The 22500-nt window shown below is 33.9% G+C and overlaps 1 protein-coding gene across 1 annotated transcript in view; it reads right to left on the reverse strand.

Moving 5' to 3' along the window:
* Positions 1 to 22500, reverse strand: part of LOC137018284 (MAM domain-containing glycosylphosphatidylinositol anchor protein 2-like) — a 176168-nt gene that overhangs the window by 80056 nt on the left and 73612 nt on the right. Inside the window, exon 11 of the mRNA XM_067382890.1 lies at positions 12770 to 13099. Coding sequence (XP_067238991.1) covers positions 12770 to 13099 — 330 coding nt within the window. The remainder of the gene's footprint in view (positions 1 to 12769; positions 13100 to 22500) is intronic.

The raw sequence follows: 22500 nt of genomic DNA on the forward strand, positions 1-22500 counted from the left end.
CTCATTCACTCATTCACTCACTCACTCATTCAGTCAGTCACTCATTCACTCACTCATTCAGTCATTCACTCACTCACTCATTCATTCACTCATTCACTCACTCACTCTTTCACTCATTCAGTCACTCACTCATTCACTCACTCACACACTCACACACTCACACATAAAAAACTGTGTCTCCTCTGAGAATCAGACTTCAGTAAATCAGATGAAGGTCTCTGTTGGACAGGGAAACTGTTTGACGGACTGGAATTAAATCATCTACCCACTGTCTTCTATGCGATCGTTTCTATCGGAATAAATGCAGTAAAAATCCTTCAACTGCCAGTGAATGTGAAAAGATAAAAGCGTGTCAGTTTTGCATTGCATTGAGCCGCGCTCACGTCCTCGGAACTGAAGCTGGATTCACAGAAGCTCGACTTGTCTGACAAGACCAAAAATAAATAAATAAAAGCGCCACAGTCCTCTGAGACAAGGGAAGTTACATCACGTGTTTATTGCCATGGCAACACATCAGCCCATCAATGTCAGTGCGTGTCTGTTTCGCCTCCATTCAGACACCTAGATAGTTTGTGTTTGCATTCAGAAATTAATAGACCATTGAATATGATGAAAACCCCGAATCAATCATTATAATAAAGTTATATTGCATGAAGGACATTTGCATTATTTTCATGATAATTAAAGGTCATTAACCTTTAAAATACCATTATTAAAAAACTAAATCAAGCAAACAGTCAATTTCCTCTTGATTTCAGGGATTTCAAGTGTTCACAGGCACAATCCGTGACTGAACACACACAGGGAGAGGGAACAAGTAATGCTGGGTAATTGTGATATAGGATCATACTGGCAAAAACCAAATGATGATAAAGCCACGGACAGAACGAATGACCCTGGTGTTTCTCTGAACCTCTAAAGCTCCTTCACACACTCATGAAGGCAGTTCGTCACTCACACACACTTAGAATGAAGAGCGGCCGCTGACGGATCCTCTCATTACACACTGCCTGTGTTTTGAAGGAACAGATTCAGTAAAAGAATTATGCAAATCATTTAACGGCACAAACACACTCACAAAAGAGGCACTTTTCACAATTTGCATGGGAAATGTGCATGCACATGCATCTAGACAATGACTGGAACTTCATAATCAAAATGGTTTTGACATTTTAAAAAAATATGTATATACAGTTTTTATTCATTTTATTTAACAGTTTTAGTTATTTTAGTACATCAAGTTAAACTAAATGAGATATACTGGTTTGGCGACTACCTGAAATATTATATTTTATATTAGTTAACATTTATTTTTACTAAAATGCAATTACTTTACCTCTTTATCTCTTATTTCGCTCTTAATAGCCTATTTAAAAAATCATTTTATTGCTTTCAGCAGCACTATTGTTACAATCATGACTGAAAAACAACAGCATTAAATCTTTGTCCCTCAGCAAAAATTAAATGATACTTAAACGGCCAGTAGGTGGCGCTTAATGAGTTAGTCATTGAATCATTCAGTCAAAATATCCATTCAAAATGGCTGATTCATTCAGGGACAAAGCAAAAGTGAGTCATCGAGTCATTCATTAGAATGATTCATTCAAAAACGCGGATTCATTCAGTAATGAAACGGTGTTGCTCTGAGACGCATAATGACTCTACTTCAAAATAGAGGAAAAACAGTCAATATTGTATCTAAAATATAAGTCATCTAATAGCCTATTAACTTGTTTATTTAATTGTTGTATAAAATTAATATCACATTTGCACACGTGCTGATATTCGGGAAAACATCACTTTTGCTTATGTGATGCTTAGAAATATTAAAAACAAGAACTTATACAGAGAGTTTCTTTTGCACCATATCTTGGATTTTGGAAGCATTTTTTATTAATTTTAGTATCATTTTTGCCCAAAGCCCCTGTTAATTTCCAACCCTGATGTGTGATGGCGGGGGCGGGCTATTTTTCGGGCCCCTTCTGTTATGAGGTGAAATGTAGTTCAAGTGAAATGTGTGAAACATATCAAAGGCCGCTACTGATTTTCAGTTAACTATAATAACTCTGCATCAAATTCATTAATGCATTTCAGTTTCTTATCAGTTTCTTTTATGATTATTTAACACAAATTTGGGGAAGATTACAGGAAAGACTTAGAAGAATTGGAAAAAAATGTTTTCTGCAAAATTCTAACTCGTTTTAGGGCTAGTCTGATCAAAGCCTTTGTGACAATGTAACTTTTGGAACATTTGGCATTGAAACAATGTAGCTGACTCATTTTTTTGAAACAATGTAACTCATTTTTTTAAACAATGTAACTTGCTTTTTGAAGCAATGTAGCTGACTCATTTTTTGAAACAATGTAACTCATTTTTTTAAACAATGTAACTTGCTTTTTGAAGCAATGTAGCTGACTCATTTTTTTAAACAATGTAGCTGACACGTTTTTTTTAAACAATGTAACTGACATTTTTTTTAAATAATGTAACTTATTTTTTGAAACTATGTAACTGACTTTTTTTAAACAATGTTACTTGTTTTCTTGAAACAATACAGCTGACTCTTTTTTAAATAATGTAACTCATTTTTTTTTTAAAACAATGTAACCGACTCATTTTTTTTTTAAACAATGTAGCTGACTCGTTTGCAGCCTGTTACATTGTTTCAAGGCCAAATGTTGAAAAGCTACTTTGTTAAGGCTTTGATCAGACGCATCCTAAAACTACCATGAAGGACATTCAAAACTTCCCTCATCAGTGTGTAATACGTTACAAACGCATCTACAAATAAAGAACAGTCCTCTGAAAACACACAGCTGATTAGCATCAACAGAACTAGTTAAGACTAATACTGAGAAATTTAGTAAGAATAATATCTCATTATTTTTCAGTTGACCTTGATACTATGCATTTGCATGATTGTACAATGAATTCAGTTTGAAGTGTTGTGCAGAAATGAACTTAACTGTAATTAGATCAATTTCAATTAAAAAAATGCAACAAATGACGTTCTTCCTCAGTGTTTCTGCAAAATGACTAAGTTTCTGAGAAAAAAAAATCCCCAAAACTAAGTGAGTTTGTGCTTAAAACAAGATCAAATATCTACCAATGGGGTCAGAAAAATAATCTTGTTTTCCCTTTGAATGAAGATTATTTTTCTGACCCCTTTGACAGATATTTGTTCTTGTTTTAAGCACAAACTCACTTCATTTTGATAAATTTCTCTGTAAACAAGATTTAATATCTTCAGCCATTTTGCTTCTCCAGTAAATGTATCTTGATTGAAATAATGGAAAACAAGTGTACCAAAGGAAGTTTAGATTAATTTCAATAAAGCAATCACTTAAACATCATAAGACTAGAAAGATGACAAAACTCACTCTCTTTAGGAAACGTAATGACCAAAATATGATATTCATAATCTTGTAACCGCAAGCAAATAAATCCTGACGCTCAGCACTAGTAAAGATTCTCATTTATGGCCTGTTGGACAAACAATATTTTTTTATCTGCCCAGCAAAAGCAGCATCTAATCAGCGTCTGGATCTGTGAGCGGCGCTCCGGATCATTAAGAGCTTCCTTTGTTTCAGTCCAGCAGCTTCTGCAAATAAATGAAGAGAAATTCAAAGCAGCGAGAACTGATAGTTTCGATTTGGTGCTTTGATAAAGCCAGGAGTCACGTTAAAGGACGAAGACAACGTAAGGTTGATTGAACGTGTACAAGGGCCGCTATCTCAGCCGTCCTCTCTGAGTCCTCATTATCACAGCACATTTAAATGTAACGACTAATGCAAAGATTAATTGCTCGGCGGCAGATCTCTCGCTCTCTTTCTCTCTCTCGCTCGTGCTACAGCTTCATTAAAGCCGAGCAGAATGAAGATTGATTGCGTTTTACCTCTTCGAATGAGAACGAGGCTGCTCGTCATTCCACACGCTTCGTCATTATTTAATCCTTCTGCTATCAGAGGGAATCTCGGCACACTCCTCGTGAATAAACCATTAGCTGTGCAATTTCAAATAAAGAAAAGAATCTAGCGCCTAATGAGAGAGAAAAACACTGGCTGGTGTAAGAAGTGACCAAAATTATGGAATGGGGCGCAGCTTAAAGTCACCATGAAATCAAAATAGTTTTTTATGGAATGTTGCAGTGTTTATTCTGAATGATTTATCATTATTGTGTTAAATTCATGTTCTGGTAATCTTGAATCAGAATATCTTCTCCTCCCTCTTGCAGCATCTCTTCTCGTCACTGATGACGAGGGCGGGGCAACCTGTCACTCACATGAGATCCACCAATAGCAAACCACAACCATCCAATCAATTCCCCACAGACAAAATCAAGCCCCGCCCTACATTTGTTCTTGTTTGCCAAGACATTTCTTTTAGATATATGGCACAATAGAGAAGAAAAGATGACTTTAAGAAGCCAGGCTAATGCACTGCAATTCCTTTTTTTTTTTTTCACAATTCTATATGTGACCCGTCACGGAAACCAGGGACACAAGTCGGCAGCACAACTCTCGAGCAAAATGAGAAAGAAGCATTTTTTTCAAAATTGGTGATTTTCGTTTTTTTGCAGAATCTGTTAGTTGAGATCATGAAGAAGCCTTTCTGTGTTTGAGATAGCAGTATTGGTATGTTTAAAAGCGTACATTTTGAGGTTGAAATCGGCTTGTTTTTCGGAGATTCTAGCACGCAGTAGGGGCGTGTCATTGTCTGTGTGTATTTCCATACTGGGAAGCGTGGCTACTTACTATGCAGCGCTCTGGCCGGCTCTAGCTGATATCAACATTCAATGAAGAACCGTGGCCGTTACACCGAAAATGTTTTGAAGTACTTCTTCGACAAGACGGATGCTTATGAACAAGCGCTCACTGATTCTGAAGACGATGAAAGCGGCATAATAAGACATTACTCTGGAGTCGGGTAACGCGCCGGCGCATTTTGCAGGATTTTTTCACATTGCAGCAAAACAGACTTAAAATACTCCGTCATTTTTTGTCATAGAGACATAAGTAATATATCATTGAAACTATAGAATGTCTTCTTTTATTAGTGTACACTCAGAGTAAAAACAAAATGTTGTGCTTTTTGTAAAATAAAGAAAACTAACATGATGTGTGATCTCTCGTATCCCTTTGAACGAAGTCTGATAGTTCTCAGAAAATGAACTGTGACTTAGTGAATACTAATCATAAAAAAATTATACTTGTGTCTGAAAAAACGTTGAAATGTCAGGTTTTAAATCGTGTAAGTCAAATCGAAAACAAACCTTCTGTGTTTATGTAATCTGTATGAAAAGAGAGCCATGTCAGAAGTCCGTGATTCAGCTCATTATCCATAATGCGGCCACGCCCACAGAGCCAGCGCTATTCAGACGCAAATTCAGTCAATACATGCATTCATCGTCTCAATCGTGTATTTATTGTCTTGAAAAGTGTTTTGAATAGCCATAGTTAGCGATCTCTGGCCTCTGTTAGTCCAGTTAGTTCCTGGATTGCCTATTCTTCTTTAACAGGCTTCTCATGTGAGAATTTCATTTCATGATTATAGTGACCAAAATGATCACGGTTATCACAGAATCCTGTTCAAAAAGTCAATTCACCAAGTTTCATGTGGAAAACCAGCAAATAACATAAAATTAGCATCAATATGTACTTTTTCTTTACATAAACATTAAAATAATAACATTAAAAATGATGGGCAGATTTTAAAGTGTCTTACAACAATCTACAAAGCACAAGTTCAAATAGAGTTTTGACAAAAAAAGTCACATATTTCAGCCTCTAAATCATTTTTATAAAAGTCAAAAAAGATAAATTACTGACATTTATAATGCACATTAACCTTTATTATTAATAGTATGCGGTCCATGCAGCTTTACAGGGGGTATGGCTTATCTAAATGAGATGTAAATGAGCTCTATTGTCACTCCCAGCAGGCGAGAACAGGCGAGAACTGCAACTTTAGAGGCCTTTTTCTCCCTATAGAGCTTTCTTGAGTGCCTACCTTCAAATGGCCACAACTTCTCCAAATATTATCAGATTTCCATGTGTCACACATCGCTGGAAAGCTTGGAGACTACACTTTCAGAATCTGTGAATAACTCAAAATGCCCCAGAACCGACTTGTGTCCCTACTTTCCGTGACTGGTCACATATGTAAAGTTGTACAGCTGCCCATTCACACACACACTATATACAAACCCGATTCCAAAAAAGTTGGGACACTGTACAAATTGTGGAAGTTTCAAATTTCAATATATTATTCAGAATACAACATAGATGACATATCAAATGTTTAAACTGAGAAAATGCATCATTTTAAGGGAAAATTAAGTTGATTTTAAATTTCATGGCATCAACACATCTCAAAAAAGTTGTGACAAGGCCATGTTTCCCACTGTGTGGCATCCCCTCTTCTTTTTATAACAGTCTGCAAACGTCTGGGGACTGAGGAGACAAGTTGCTCAAGTTTAGGAATAGGAATGTTGTCCCATTCTTGTCTAATACAGGCTTCTAGTTACTCAACTGTCTTAGGTCTTCTTTGTCGCATCTTCCTCTTTATGATGCACCAAATGTTTTCTATGGGTGAAAGATCTGGACTGCAGGCTGGCCATTTCAGTACCCGGATCCTTCTTCTACGCAGCCATGATGTTGTAATTGATGCAGTATGTGGTCTGGCATTGTCATGTTGGAAAATGCAAGGTCTTCCCTGAAAGAGACGACGTCTGGATGGGAGCATATGTTGTTCTAGAACTTGGATATACCTTTCAGCATTGATGGTGCTTTTCCAGATGTGTAAGCTGCCCGTGCCACACGCACTCATGCAACCCCATACCATCAGAGATGCAGGCTTCTGAACTGAGCGCTGATAACAACTTGGGTTGTCCTTGTCCTCTTTAGTCCGGATGACATGGCGTCCCAGTTTTCCAAAAAGAACTTCAAATTTTGATTTGTCTGACCACAGAACAGTTTTCCACTTTGCCACAGTCCATTTTAAATGAGAAAACGCTGGATCATGTTTAGATATGGCTTCTTTTTTGACCTATAGAGTTTTAGCCGGCAGCGGGGAATGGCACGGTGGATTGTGTTCACCGACAATGTTTTCTGGAAGTATTCCTGAGCCCATGTTGTGATTTCCATTACAGTAGCATTCCTGTATGTGATGCAGTGCCGTCTAAGGGCCTGAAGATCACGGGCATCCAGTATGGTTTTCCGGCCTTGACCCTTACGCACAGAGATTGTTCCAGATTCTCTGAATCTTTGGATGATATTATGCACTGTAGATGATGATAACTTCAAACTCTTTGCAGTTTTTCTCTGAGAAACTCCTTTCTGATATTGCTCCACTATTTTTGGCCGCAGCATTGGGGGAATTGGTGATCCTCTGCCCATCTTGACTTCTGAGAGACACTGCCACTCTGAGAGGCTCTTTTTATACCCAATCATGTTGCCAATTGACCTAATAAGTTGGTCCTCCAGCTGTTCCTTATATGTACATTTAACTTTTCCGGCCTCTTATTGCTACCTGTCCCAACTTTTTTGGAATGTGTAGCTCTCATGAAATCCAAAATGAGCCAATATTTGGTATGACATTTCAAAATGTCTCAATTTCAACATTTGATATGTTATATATATTCTATTGTGAATAAAATATAAGTTTATGAGATTTGTAAATTATTGCATTCCTTTTTTATTCACAATATGTACAGTGTCCCAACTTTTTTGGAATCGGGTTTGTAGGAAACTTACAAAACTTTATTGCTTGCATCGTCAAAAAATGTGATGATTATTGCCCAGCGCTGCTAAAATGCTTATATAAATACATGTGATTTGATGTTCCAGAGCAGAAGCACCTTTTCAGTGCTGGAAATGTGCAGATCACTTCCAGATTTGGCAGTTTTTCTGTGGAAAAGGTCTGCTTTATTACACGTCTCTCTCTCTTTCTCATCCTCTGGTCTGTTGGAAAGGTGCAGTTGGCTCTGCTGTGTTCAAACGGTGAATGTTCTGGGCTCATTCTCAGTCCAAACATTCCACAGCATGAATCCCTGGCAAATGTGCAGCGTAATCTCCTCTAAATGCTTTTATTAAGAGCTCTAATTGGTCCTCCAGAAGCTCTGCAGCGGCTCGGAGCGGCTAATCCTGAGAGCAGCTGACGGGCAACAACACACGCCTCGTCGCAGGACACGCCCACAGCCACCCACGGCCAATCAGCTGCTTCACACGCGCCACAACGACACGGCCTCGTCACAGGACACGCCCACAGCGGCCCACAGCCAATCAGCTGACAGTCCAACATCAACTACATTTACTTTCTTAATTCCTGCTCTTATTGTAAATAATTCAGTGATAATCTTTTATCAAAATGTGATCACGTACTCTAATGACTTTTCTTTCCTTCGGTTGGCATCACCTAAAATTGAAAATGAAACTGACCTAATGCTGTGGACTTTAGAAATAATAAATAAATAAAAAGTAAATAACAAAATATTTAATTATATATATAAATAAATAAAGTTTAAAAAATAGAATTAAAAAAAATATATATTACAAATAAATAAATAAATATATGAATGAATGAATAAAAATAAATAGAAAATAAAAATAATTTAATTATATTATGAAAGAATAAATAAATACATGAATAAATAAATAAGTAAAATAAATAGGAAAAAAATAAATAGGAGAAATAATGTAATTATATTATGAATAAATAAATAAATAAATAAATAAATAATTAAATGATAAATTAATGCAATTAAATTTTACTATAAATGAATGAATGAATGAATAAATAAAGCGAACAATAAATATAAATACAATTAAATTATATTATAAATAAATAAAAGAATGAATAAATAAATATTATTATAAATGAATGAATGAATAAAAATAAAAAATAAATATGAAATTAAATTAAATGATAAATGAATACAATTAAATTATATTATAAATGAATAAATAAATAAAGTGAAAGCTATTAAATAAATTTGAATTATAAATAAATACAATTTAATAATATTATGAATGAACAAACAAACAAATTATAGTCTATTATGAATGAATGAATGAGATGCCCCCATACAGACATTCTGCTAGATATGAACTAAATGTACTGAATTTGCTCTCTTATTGTTCTTAATTCACTGATAATCTTTCATCAGACTGTAATAACTCACCTGACGTTCAACTCACTCTAATGACTTTCCTTATCGTTGACGTCACAAAACGAGCATGAAGAGGACCTTCTGCCGAGGCCTTAAGAAATATGAATGGCCAAATTAAAAATGCATTAAAAATATTGCAATATTCACAAAGCAGCTTAATTTGATATAGTCAAGATGATAAGCTATATATAGCACAAATATCTGATACATCACCCAGCCCTATATCAGACTAACTAAAAAAACAAGCAAATGTTGCATCCCAAAAAAGAAAAGACATATATAACACACATTCACTCATGAACCGATCCCAGTGCGGATCCAGGAGAAGTGGAGATGACCCAGATTCATCTTCCATTAACACAACAGACTCTTTCATCGGAGCAAATGACACATTCAAAGCCTCGTCCAATCATCAAAAGACATTTTAATTGTTGTTCTGCTCCGTCTGACAGCAGTAAGTGTTCACGTGATCTCGGCTCAGGTGTGATTGATCGCATTGTTTTACTGCGCAGGATTATCAGAGGATCATCTTCTACTAATTATGAAGGAAGTCGGATAAAAGCCTTAATGTTTGTTGCGCAGAGCCGACGCCGCGGACACTAATCAATGCAATTAACTCCGACTGAGTAAAAAAGACTAATGGATGCGGTTCGAAGCTGAAGTCAAGGTGAATTCTCTAATCAAATCCTCAGGTGTGGTTTATGAGCGCTGCGACGCAGACGATGAGCAGACGCTAGTGTGTTCTTCACAGGGCTGAGCCGTCGAAAATACAATTCTATTATAAAAATGAATTAATAAATCAATACATCAATAAAAATTAAATAAATGAATTAATTTTTTTTTAATTAATGAATGAAAAAATAAACAAATTATATTCTTTTAATGGATGAATTCTATTCAAATGCATTCTATTATAAAAATGAATGAATAAATGAATGAATGAATGAAATAATCTATTATGAATGAATGAATGAATGAATACATACAATTCTGTTATGAATGAATACAAAATAAAATTCTATTATGAATTAATAAACAAATGAATTTTATTATAAATCAATGAAAAATAAAAATAAATAAAACATAATAAATAAAAATTATATTATAAGTGAATGAATAAATAAAATTTAAATTCTATTATGAATGAATAAATAAATAAAATTCTGTTATAAATGAATGAATGAATACATAACAAATACATTTAAATTCTATTATGAAATAATGAATTTATAAATAAATAAATTATATTGTAAATTAATTAAAAATAGAAAAAAAAAATAAATAAATAAAACTATTATAAATGGATGAATGAATGAATTCAATTATATTATGAATGAATGAATGAATGAATGAATGACTAAAAAATTCAATTATAAAATGAATGAATAAATGAATAAATAAAAATGTATTCTATTATGAATGAATAAATACATAAAATTATGTTATAAATGAATGAATACATAAAGTTTTGTTATGAATGAATTAATAAATAAATTAAACAATAAAATTATATTATAAATAAAAAAATAAAATAAATAAATACATTTAAATCTATTAGGAATTAATAAATTCTGTTACAAATTCATGAATGAATACATACAAATAAATTTTAATTCTATTACGAATTAATGAATTTTATTATAAATGAATGAAAAACAGAAAATATAAATATAAAATAAATAAATAAAAACACATAAATAAAATTATATTATAAATTGGTGAATAAATAAATAAAAATTAATTAATAAATAAAAATCTATGAATGAATGAATGAATGAATGAAAGAAAAATTATATTATGAATGAATGAAATTTAATTTTATAATGAATTAATAATACAATTCTATTATAAATGTATGTATACATAAAAAATAAAATAACTCAAACAAACAAACAAACATATTTTCCAGCTGTATGCTGAGGATGACCGATGTGTTCATGTGCTTCAGGACGTTCGGCTCTGGAGAGTTTCTGAGACCTGTAAAGTCTGACAGTGAACGTCAGTCTGAATACATTAGAGTATCATACGACATCCTGAGGAACAGTGGCTGGACGTCCTGACGACCGAGGGCGGGTCCGGTATCGATCCGGTCAGCGTGGGATGATGATGAAAAATGATCAACCCGGATCATTTCTCTGAACCGCACGCAAAACTACCGCGTACGATCACATGATGTACGACCCGCTGTACGTCTGGCCTCATTAAAGCTTTTACAGGTGCACTAATGACGTTTATGACACGATTACGATCAGCTCTGTGGTTTATGTGCTGCTGCCACCGTTTCAGCGTTTACTAAAATATGCATTACATCAGCGTCAGCTTTCTGTGAAAATCTGCAAACGGAGAACGACCTAAGATACCTGAAAGACTGAATCCATGCAGGACTTATAAATATTCTTACTATTCTGCAATAGTGATACAGGTGAAGGCATTAATAATGCATGTTCTCGCTTCGGTTCATAATTCAAAAGTTTATAATTGGGCCTGAAGACATTGCAGTAATTATAACAGTGAAAACTTACATTTTTATTATACGTATACCTGACAAAAGTTTAGAATAATAATTAAGCTTTTTTTAATGTTTCTGAAAGACTTCTGCTCACCAAAGCTGCATTTATTTGATCAAAAATACAGTAAAAATTGTGATATATTATTTCAGTGTAAAATAACTCTTTTCTATGTGAATATATAGTAAAATATAATTTATTCCTGTGATCAAAGCTGAATTTTCAGCATCATTACTCCAGTCTTCAGTGTCACATGATCCTTCAGAAATCATTCTGATATGATTTGATGCTCAAGAAACATTTATGATTATTATCAATGTTGAAAACAGTCATATTTTTGTGGAAACTGTCATACATTTTATTTTTCAGGATTCTGTGAAGAACAGAAAGTTCAAAAGAACAGCTTTTAATTCAAATAGAATTAAATTTGATGAATAAAAGTAATAATTATTTGAACTTTTGAATGGTATCACAGTTTCCACAAAAAATATAACGCAATTAATTTCAACATAACTTTTTTTTTAGAACTTTTGTAGTGAAAATAATACATTTTTCCAGTAAGTAAAAAATAATAGGATTTTCCAATGTCATCACAAAGTCACTGTTTTCCATACATTATAATGCAGTTCAGTTTAGCTTGGTTCATTATAAAAATATATATATATATATTATATCATGAAAAATCCAGCCCCCAACACATACTTTAAGATAGCATTAATTAAATAAATTAAATCTTGACAGTTTTACACGTTTATAAGTAAAGCTTCTTTATTTTGCATGAAGAACCTTTAACATCCATGGAACTACAAAAGGTTCATTATAGTGGAAAAAGGTTCTTTAGATTATTAAAGTGTAGAAAAACATGGTTCTTTTAAGAAGAACTGAAAGGTTCTTTAATCGGCGTCGTTAAGAGTTACGAAAGAAGAGCCAGAACTGTCATTTGTTTCTCCTCAAATGAAAAAATAAAAAACAGGTGCACGGATCGCTTTCATATAACGCTGTACATGTATCGACATGTGTGTGAGCGGCTGCTGGTCGTGTGTGTGTGTGTGTGTGTGAACGGCTGTAAACCAGGACGGGTCTGAGACTCACCAGTGGTGGACGAGATGTTGACGTCGATGCTGATCTCGGGGATCCCGCCGCCTCGCAGCGACGCCACACAGGTGTAGGTGCCGAAGTCTGTGAACTTGAGGTCGATGATGTCCAGATTGGTGGTTCCGGGCGAGATGTCGGGATCGGTCTGGGTGATGACCATCCGTTCGGAGCTGCGTAAGGCCCGGCCGTTCTTCAGCCAGCTGAACTGGAGCTCCTCGGGCGGCGTGGCTTCGACCTGGCAGGAGATCTTCACCTCGCGGCCGATCTGGATGTTGTCGTCGTTGTGGTACGGGTCAGGGGTGATCCAGAAACGACCCTTCTTCAATGCTGGAACCACACAGATGAGAAAGAATCACTGTCAGCTAGAACGAGAAACACTCTAAACAACCTACAAACCGCACGACTTTAACCGTTTAACTGACATCGAAATGAACTGGATTAGTGTAAAATATTACTCAACATCACTGAATCAACCAAAATACATTGATTTACACCAACAAAAGTGATTCTTATGGGTTAAATCAGGTAGAAATAGCTCTGGGTAACATTTGTAGGTTATCAATTTTTTACAGGAAGACTAAAATCTAAACTAAAATTATTAAAAATCCTTTTATAGTAATTTAAATAAATAAATAAATAAATGTAAATATAATATAATAAATTATATAACATCTTTATAACAAAATATTAGATGAAAAACTTAAATTTAAAAAAACTTAAACCCAATTAGAAATGTTGGAAAACAAATTAGAAAACATATTAAAGCTAAACACAAATATTTAAAAATCCTAAAATTAATAAAAACGACACTTAAAAACTTAAATCTAAAATAAAAGCTAATCCAAAATATTAATAAATATCAGAATAGTATATAAACCCATAAAAAACATTTTCATTACTTGAAATAGAATCAATTTTAACTGAAATAAAATAAAAGAGAAACGACTAGCAAACATTTCTCATTTTCCTTAATTTGATATAACTGAAAATTTAATAAAAACAATGAGATCATATTTTCTTTAAAAAGAACTTTAACTGAAAATAACTATTCGAACTATTCGAAAATTACTATTCGAACACTCACAATAAATAAATAATTAATAATTTAAGTCATTTAAATAATTAATGTGCAGAATAAAGGGGCGGGGCCTGGTTGAGTTAGTTAGTAACTGGCGGTTATGGTAAGGGGCGGGACATTTCCCAAACACCAATCACAACACACTGCTCCAGCCGACCAATCAGAGCACATTGTGCTTTTCAGAAGGAGGGGCTTCATAGAGACAGGAAGTAAACAGAGCGTTACTGACAGACTGAGAAGAGAGGAGCTGAACAATGGAGTCAACCTGTTCTAGTAGAGCACAAAAACAACATCAAGACTTGAAGGTCCTCTTTAACCGAGCAGCTAAAGGTGACGACGAGCTGCTCTGATGCTTTAACCGGCCTGAAATAGCAGCGTCTGCAACACTTTCAATGAAATACTTGAAAAGCAATCAACATTCAGATCGGGAGGTCAGAGAGTTCAGAGCGACACTGGCACAGTTTCACCACTGGACGATGTGATGACACACTCGTTTACAGCAAAAACACACACATTTACCTTCTTAATTCATGTTCCTGCTCTTATTGTGATTGATTTATCAGTGACGTTCCTCTAAAGCAGTGGTTCCCAAACTTTTTAGCGTGCATTACCATCCTTCTGCGATTCCTCTCTTCCACTTCGACTGCAGTCACGCCTTTAACATTAAGGGACAAAATTTTCCCCTCTAAATTGATTTTCCAGTGCAAATTTTTACCTTTATGAATAACTTTATAAAATAAATAATGTTTTAAATAAAAAATGTTCAATAGAGAAATATACAATGATGTACTAAGTAAAACTTTTAAATATTAAACTAAAACCACCAGTAGGTGGCAGCAAGTCACTGTTTTTATGAGTGAGTCATTGAATCATTCATTCAGTAATGAAGCAAGTGGCTGTGAATGAATCATTGAATCATTGAATCATTGACTCACGATTCGTTCAAAGCCGCAGAATTGTTCGCGAAACACAGACGTGTGTTGTAGTTCTGCTGTGGTTTTCGTTATTATTTCATTGCAAAATATAGTAAATACTGACAGTACTGTGTTTAAAATGACCTGCTGTATAATAATGTCACGTTTGCAGTCATGTGGATATTTGGGAACGATTGCATTCTTGCTCGTTATCATCATTAAAAACAAGAACTCACACAAGGTATGTTTTTTGTATCGGAGAAAGTTTGAGTCTTAAATCGAAATTAATTCATTATCTGTGTCTATATTTGTTCTTCATGCGAGTATGTGCTAAATCCCCACTTTTACAAAGCTGCATTGTCGAGAACGGCAGTAATGTTAGCGCGATTTAAGGCAGCAGATTTTGCACGCAATGTATCATATGCATACTGCTTGTGTGGATACAGTCATTTTTGACTGAAAATGATGAGGTAATTTGAATAAATGTGCTGGATTTATGACATTTGGGCAGTTAGGAATACATGTTCGATTTTAATATTATTTTAAGGTAGAATTAAATGACCTACTCAGCATTTTGTTTGCGTACCCCCTTTTGTCACCTCACGTACCCCACGTTTGGGAACCACTGCTTTAAAGGCATACATGTTTTATCTACATAATCTACTGTTAAAATGCACCGAGGCTGAAAGATAATATTGCAGCTCAACACTTATTTATGAAAAGATATAATGCATTATAACGTACATTATGAAGGCTGCAAGTAAAATGTTACCAAAAGCCAGGAAAAAATAAAAGTCTACAGAAGTAGAAAAGGAGCATTTTAAGCGTCTAATCAGAAGATTCGTCCTCTGACGGTTCTGAAGCTGCGCCAGTGTTTCAGATACACATCTAGATTCATTTCGCATGCAGACCGTTTACAGCATTCAGATGGCTGAATTTTATCTTGCAAACAAAAGAGCAGTCAGAGCGGCGGAATCTTTTTATCTTTTCCTGCATGACATTATCAGGCTAAACTGAGGAGGAGGACGTGAAAAACATGAGGAAAACTGAAACAAAAGCAGCCTGTCAGACTCAAATACAGGAAATTGAAAAGAGAATCATGGAGGGAGAGACACAGCAGCAATTTTACGAGCTCCAGCTCCCCTGTCGCACGTCAGTGTCACCTTGCGCCGCGGCTGACGGCTGGTGCATGTTTTCATCACGTCGACCCGCGGCCGGAATGCCGTCATGTGATCAGACTCAAGCTGAACACAGATGCAAAACGTGTGAAACGACATTGACGTTGTTTTATGCATGAAAGGTTCAAATGATTCGATCTGAACTATGTGAATTTGTTTAGATATGAATCACCTGAGCTTTTGATTTCAGATTAATGCATTTCACCTGTGAAGGTGGTTGCTAGCATGGATTAGCATGTTTGCTAGCATGTTTCTAACATTATTTAGCACGATGCTAGCATGATTTAGAATGTTATTAATATGTTGTTGACATGGTTTAACACGTTGCAAACAAGAATTGATACATTGCTAGCTTAAATTGGTACATTGTTAACATGTTTAACACATTGCTAACATGAATTAGCACATTGCTAACATGTTTCTATCATTATTTAGCACATTGCTAGCATGTTTTAGCAAGTTGCTAGCTTATTGTTAGTGTGATTAGCACTTTGTTAGCATGAATTAACATTTTGCTAGCATGATTAACATTCTGTTAGCATGATTTAGCATGTTACTGACGTGTTGTAACACATTGCTAACTTGAATCGACACATTGCTAACATGTTTCTAGCATTATTTAGCACATTGCTGGCATTTTTTAACACGTTGCTAACATGTTTAAGCAAGTTGCTAGCCTATTGCTAGTGTGATCATCACTTTGTTAACATGGATTAGCATATTGGTAGCATGATTAAATGTTGCTAACATGAATTAGCATGTTGCTAATATGTTGTTGACATGATTTGCATGTTTGCTAACATGATTTAATAAATTATTAACATGTTTAATACATTTCTAGCATATATTAGAATGCTGCTACCATTTTTCTAACATTATTTAGCACATTTCTAACATGTTTTAGCAAGTTGATAGCCTATTGCTAGTGTGATTACCACTTTCTTAGCCTGAATTATCATTTTGTTAGCATGATTAACATGTCGCTAGCATGATTAAGCATGTTTTGCTAATATGTTGTTGACATGATTTAACATTTTGCTAACAAGATTTAATACATTACTAGCTTAAATTGGTACATTTGCTAACATTTTTAACACATTGCTAGCATAGATTAGCACATTGTTAACATGTTTCTAGCATTATTTATCACATTGTTAGTATGATTTAACACATTGATAACATGTTTAAGCAATTTGCTAGCCTATTAGATAGCATGGATTAGCATATTGGTAGCATGATTAAATTGTTGCTACCATGATTTAACATGTTGTTAATATGTTGTTGACATGATTTAACACGTTGCTAACGTGATATAATACATTGCTAGCTTGAATTGGTACATTGTTAACATGTTTAACACATTGGTAGCATGGATTAGCATATTTGCTAGCATTTTATTAACATTATTTAGCGTGTTGTTAATATATTGCTGACATGATTTAACATGTAACTAACATGATTCAATACACTGCTAGCTTGTTTTGGTACATTGCTAGCATGTTTTAACAATTTGCTAACCTATTGCTATTGTGATTAACACTTTGTTAGCGTGAATTAGCATTTTGTTAGCATGATTAACACATCATTTAACATGATGCTAACATGTTTAGCACATTACTAGTATGAATTAGCATGCTGCTAGCATGTTTCTAACATTATTTAACATGTTGTTGACATGATTTAACACATTGCTAGAATGTTTTAGCATGTTGCTAGCCTATTGCTAGTGTGATTATCACTTTGTTTTCATGAATTAACATGTTGTTAGCATGATTAACACGTCACTAGCATGATTTACCATTTTGCCAATATGTTGTTGACATGATTTAACATGTTGCTAGCCTATTGCTTGTTTGTTTGTTTGTTAGTTTGATGGTTGTAGTTTTAAAGCTCTTTCAAGCAGGAAAACATCACAAGTTCCTCTTTAAGTGACTGAATACATGTGAAGAGTGATGCTAACCGGTTGCTCTAAATATCATCAAACGCACTTCATCAAGTCACTGCACTGAACATGTGAAAGGTCAGTGTGAGGGTCAGTGTGAGGGTCACCCGCTCGAGTCACCGGCAGTTAGAGCACAATTACCTGCGTTTGGCTGCTGGCGTGTGTTAATTTCCCACCCTGCTGAGCTGAAAAACACGAGCAACGGTGACCTTTTCAAATCAGATAACGGCCACAAAAGACGCCTGTGACACTGATCAGGGCTTTTCTCCGCTGGACGAGATAATACAAATGTCGCAGACTCAAAATCAACAACGTGAGTCGTATTTGACTGTGATGACAGTGACACTGTGACCTTCAGAGCTGTACTTTATCTGATCATCAAGCTTTGATTCTACCGTTACAGCACTTTCCTGAGAAACACAGTCCTAATAAAATATCACAAATAATTTGGAAAAGCTGGAACGTAATTGCTTGAAGAGAAAAATAATGAATCCGATTTCTCTTGGGGACAAAATATTCAAATGAAGAAATATTCAGATTAAAGTCATATTAAAGCGCTGACTAAATTATAACTCAGTTCAAAACATCTGTCCTGTTTACAGCGACACAGGAGGAAATATTCAAATGAAAATTGACATTTGTTTCTTTAAAAAAATCTAATAGAAAATAAAAATAAAAAATCAAATAACTATAAATAAACTATATATATATATATATATATATATATATATATATATATATATATATATATATATATATATATATATATATATATATATATATATATATATATATATAGTTTTCTTTACCAAGAAAGTGGCAAGATGAAAACCACTATTTTCTGTTTCAAACTTTCAAACTTTCACAAAGCATCTTTTGGCTATAAAAACATTAAAAATTCAAATCCAGATTTTGATTTTCAAAGATTTATTATAAAAACTGATTATTTTTTCCCCAAAATGCAATAAATTCATGACATGTTTTTTTTTTTTTTTTTTGAAAATCAAATTAAAATACATTTGATCCACTGAATCAATATAAAAGTTATTTTTCATATTGAAACTGTTGAAAATACACAACAAAGTAAGTTGACAGCCTCTGAACTTTGTTAATACTAATCTTATATTCAGGCATTTGACTTAAAATACATTCAGTCGTCGCTCCCAAAATGAATTCAGCGAGTCATCATGTTAATGTTATAAATTAATTATGTCTCTGTTTGTCATTACCGATTAAAGCACATTAAATTATTATGCAGTTATGACCCTAAAATTCAAGATATCAGGGCAAAAAATACCCGTGTATGAGTTTTTGTCTCATATTTATATCATTATATAGTTAAGCAATATCACATGAGTGTCCAGAACAGCAAGAGTGCAAATGTGATATTGATTTACAACAGTTCAATAAATAAGTTATTATTGTTTTATATTTTAGACACAATATTGCCTGCCTTTGTTGCCTATAAAGCCATAGCAGAATGATCTGAGCAACACAGCAGTGTTTCTGAATGAATTCACGTTTTGAACAAATCAACTGGGCGAATCAATGATTCAATGACTAATTCATAAAGAGAGCCATTTACTTCCTGAATGAATCAGCCGTTTGAATGAATCGGATGACTCAATGACTCATTTAGACACCTACCGACAGTTTTATTTTCTTATTTAGAGTATCATTTCAATAAATAAATATAATTTCATATTCTATATTAGTAAAAAACCCATTAATGGTATAGATCACCCAGACATTAAAATTCTGTCATCATTTACTCACCCTTGTGGCCGTTTTGTGTAATAAATTCTATGTTGAATCAAATATATTTATTTTTAAAGCTACTTTTTTAAAATGTCTATTTGATGCTTTTCTCATTTAACACAATAATGACTTTAAATGATCTTATGAGTAATGAGTAAATGAGTAATTTCTTAATTATTTCGACTAATTGCCACATCATGTAATTAATTCGATTTTTAGATTTTTATTCGCTTGACAGCCCTAATATTATATACATACATACATACATATATATATATATATATATATATATATATATATATATATATATATATATATATATAAAGTAAGTATATATATGGAAAGTAAGACTCATATCTTGTTTGTCAACTAGTTCTTAAGACAGTCTTAACATAGAGGTTAAGTTTATGCAAAAGCTGTTAACATTTTATTTCATGGTCTTTTATCTAGTGGCTTATTAGCAAGCATATTACTAGAATATTGTCTGTTTATTAGTACTTATTAAGCACATATTAATGCCTTACTCTGCATGACCTTATTCTAAATCCTAATCAATACCTAAACTTGACAACTGCCTTACTATTAATAAGCAGTAAATCAGGAGTTTATTGAGGGAAAAGACATAGTTAATGTGTTCCCTGTACTAAAGTGTTACCCAAAAAGTTCTGAGACTAGTCTACACAATTTATGCAACCAGTCAGAATGAAACACGCTGTAAACTGACTATCATCTTTGAGAAATAATATGTGAAACTGTGTGAGACAACACATTTAACTTGTAGCACTTTATGTTTAATTCAGTTGGATGATCATCAATCCTTTGTGACTGAGTTGCACATGAACGCTGACCGAGTGTGTCATGTCCACCGCGGACCACAAAGACACAAGAGAGTGTAGTGCTTACCGTCAGAAATACAACAAACCCACGTTAAACTTCCATGAGGACGTCCTGCACAAACACAACTTTCCCATTTGCCTGATTTAACGCCGGCGCGACGTGACATGACGACTTCCAGCGCTTATGCATATCCCATGAGCTTTGTGTCGGGTTTGGGGAAGGGTTTTATTTGGCTTTAAACGCAGCCGAACGGAAATAGAGCCAGAACGAAGCAAAAAGGACATGAGTAGCTTATGAAAGGAGGAAAATCCTACTGACGCAAGAATCTGCATTGAGAGTCCGAAGCAGGTCTGCCTCAGAGAGAAAGGCCGGCTTTAAAAGCACCGGGGCAGAAAATACGAGTTAACATACACAAAAACACGTTTGGGATGCATTATTGATGCTGCGGCCTTTGCTTTGTTGAGCTGCTTTAAAACGCTTTGATGTTTGTGTGAGTGAACGCAGTAACACTCCAGCTGCCTCCAGACCAGATAAAAGCACATGCTTATAAAAGAGCGGTTCACTCAGAATGCAGATGCATCTTCATTTACAGTGACGCAGTTAATGCAGCACACTGTCTGAATAATGCAGATCATGTTCTCAAACTACAGGAGCAGAAAGCATAGAAAAAAACAACGCTGCTTAACATGTTAGTGCGAATCATACAAAACCTCTCGAAAACATGTGATTGCACACCTAAACACGCACATTTTTTTTACAGCAATAAAAAATAAAAATAAAATACGTCTAAACACAAAAATAAATTCTATTTTGCAATAATAATAAAAAGATATTTTTCTTTTTAGGGACATATTTTCTGCAGTTAAATAACAGTAATTATCATTACTGTTATTAAATGTCATAAACTCTATATAGTTAATATAAAATATTACATTATTAATACATAATTATTTGAAATAATTATTAATAAATAAGATAGTTTACACACTATAACACATTATACTGTGATTAAATATATATATAAAATAAACTATATATATATATATATATATATAATGCTAAGCACATTCAAAAGAACAGTTTATTTGTAATAGAAATCTTCTGTAAAATTTTACATCTATTTGCTGTCACTTTTGATCAATTTACTGCATCCTTGATGAATAAAATTATTAATTTATATATATATATATATATATATATATATATATATATATATATATATATATATATATATATATATATATATATATATATATAAAAGGTACTGACCTCAAACTTTTGCATGTATATAAAATTTTAAATCATATTATTGAAATGTATAATTAAGTACATCATGGTAGTATTTGTAATGCCTTGAATTGTTATTTTATTTTCTGAAAAGATGCATTACAATAATCCGATGTATTTATTCATCACTGTAGCTCAAAAGAAAGAAAAAAACACTTTCTTGTTATTATTCTAGAGCTATAGCAGACATTCACGGAATAAATTCATGAGCGTACATTATTATTCATTACAAGATCCAACATGTGATCTCAGATGCATTGAATTAAACTTCTTTTCTAACTGCATTAGTGCAGAACAACGTCAACAACACGCTTCATACGCAGACTCTATACTGTGTGCTGGATATAAATCGAAGGAACCATCATAATCTCTCTGATAGATTGGATATTTTTCATCAGAAAAACCTTGGCAAAATGAGTTCTGAACCCTGTCATAGTCAGCTGCCTACTAAGGGATCATCCTAACAGAAACATGATCTGTGGTGCATTTAATGCACAAAACACAGCTAGATAAACAACTGGACAAAAAATTCAACCTACAACGCAATTATCACATTATTGAATGTGATAACATGCATATTGTGTTTGTTTCTCAGGACGTGACAGATGGACGCCGCTCTTTTCCGTGGATATAATGTGTTTCATATTATCATCTTATGAGGTTTTCGATTATGCTTATACCAGCAAAGACGGCATGATGTGCTCCATCGACTGTGAGTCTGCTCCGCATAATCC

Source organism: Chanodichthys erythropterus, chromosome 4 (genome assembly GCF_024489055.1).
Source record: "Chanodichthys erythropterus isolate Z2021 chromosome 4, ASM2448905v1, whole genome shotgun sequence".
Classification (NCBI taxonomy): Eukaryota; Metazoa; Chordata; class Actinopteri; order Cypriniformes; family Xenocyprididae; genus Chanodichthys; species Chanodichthys erythropterus.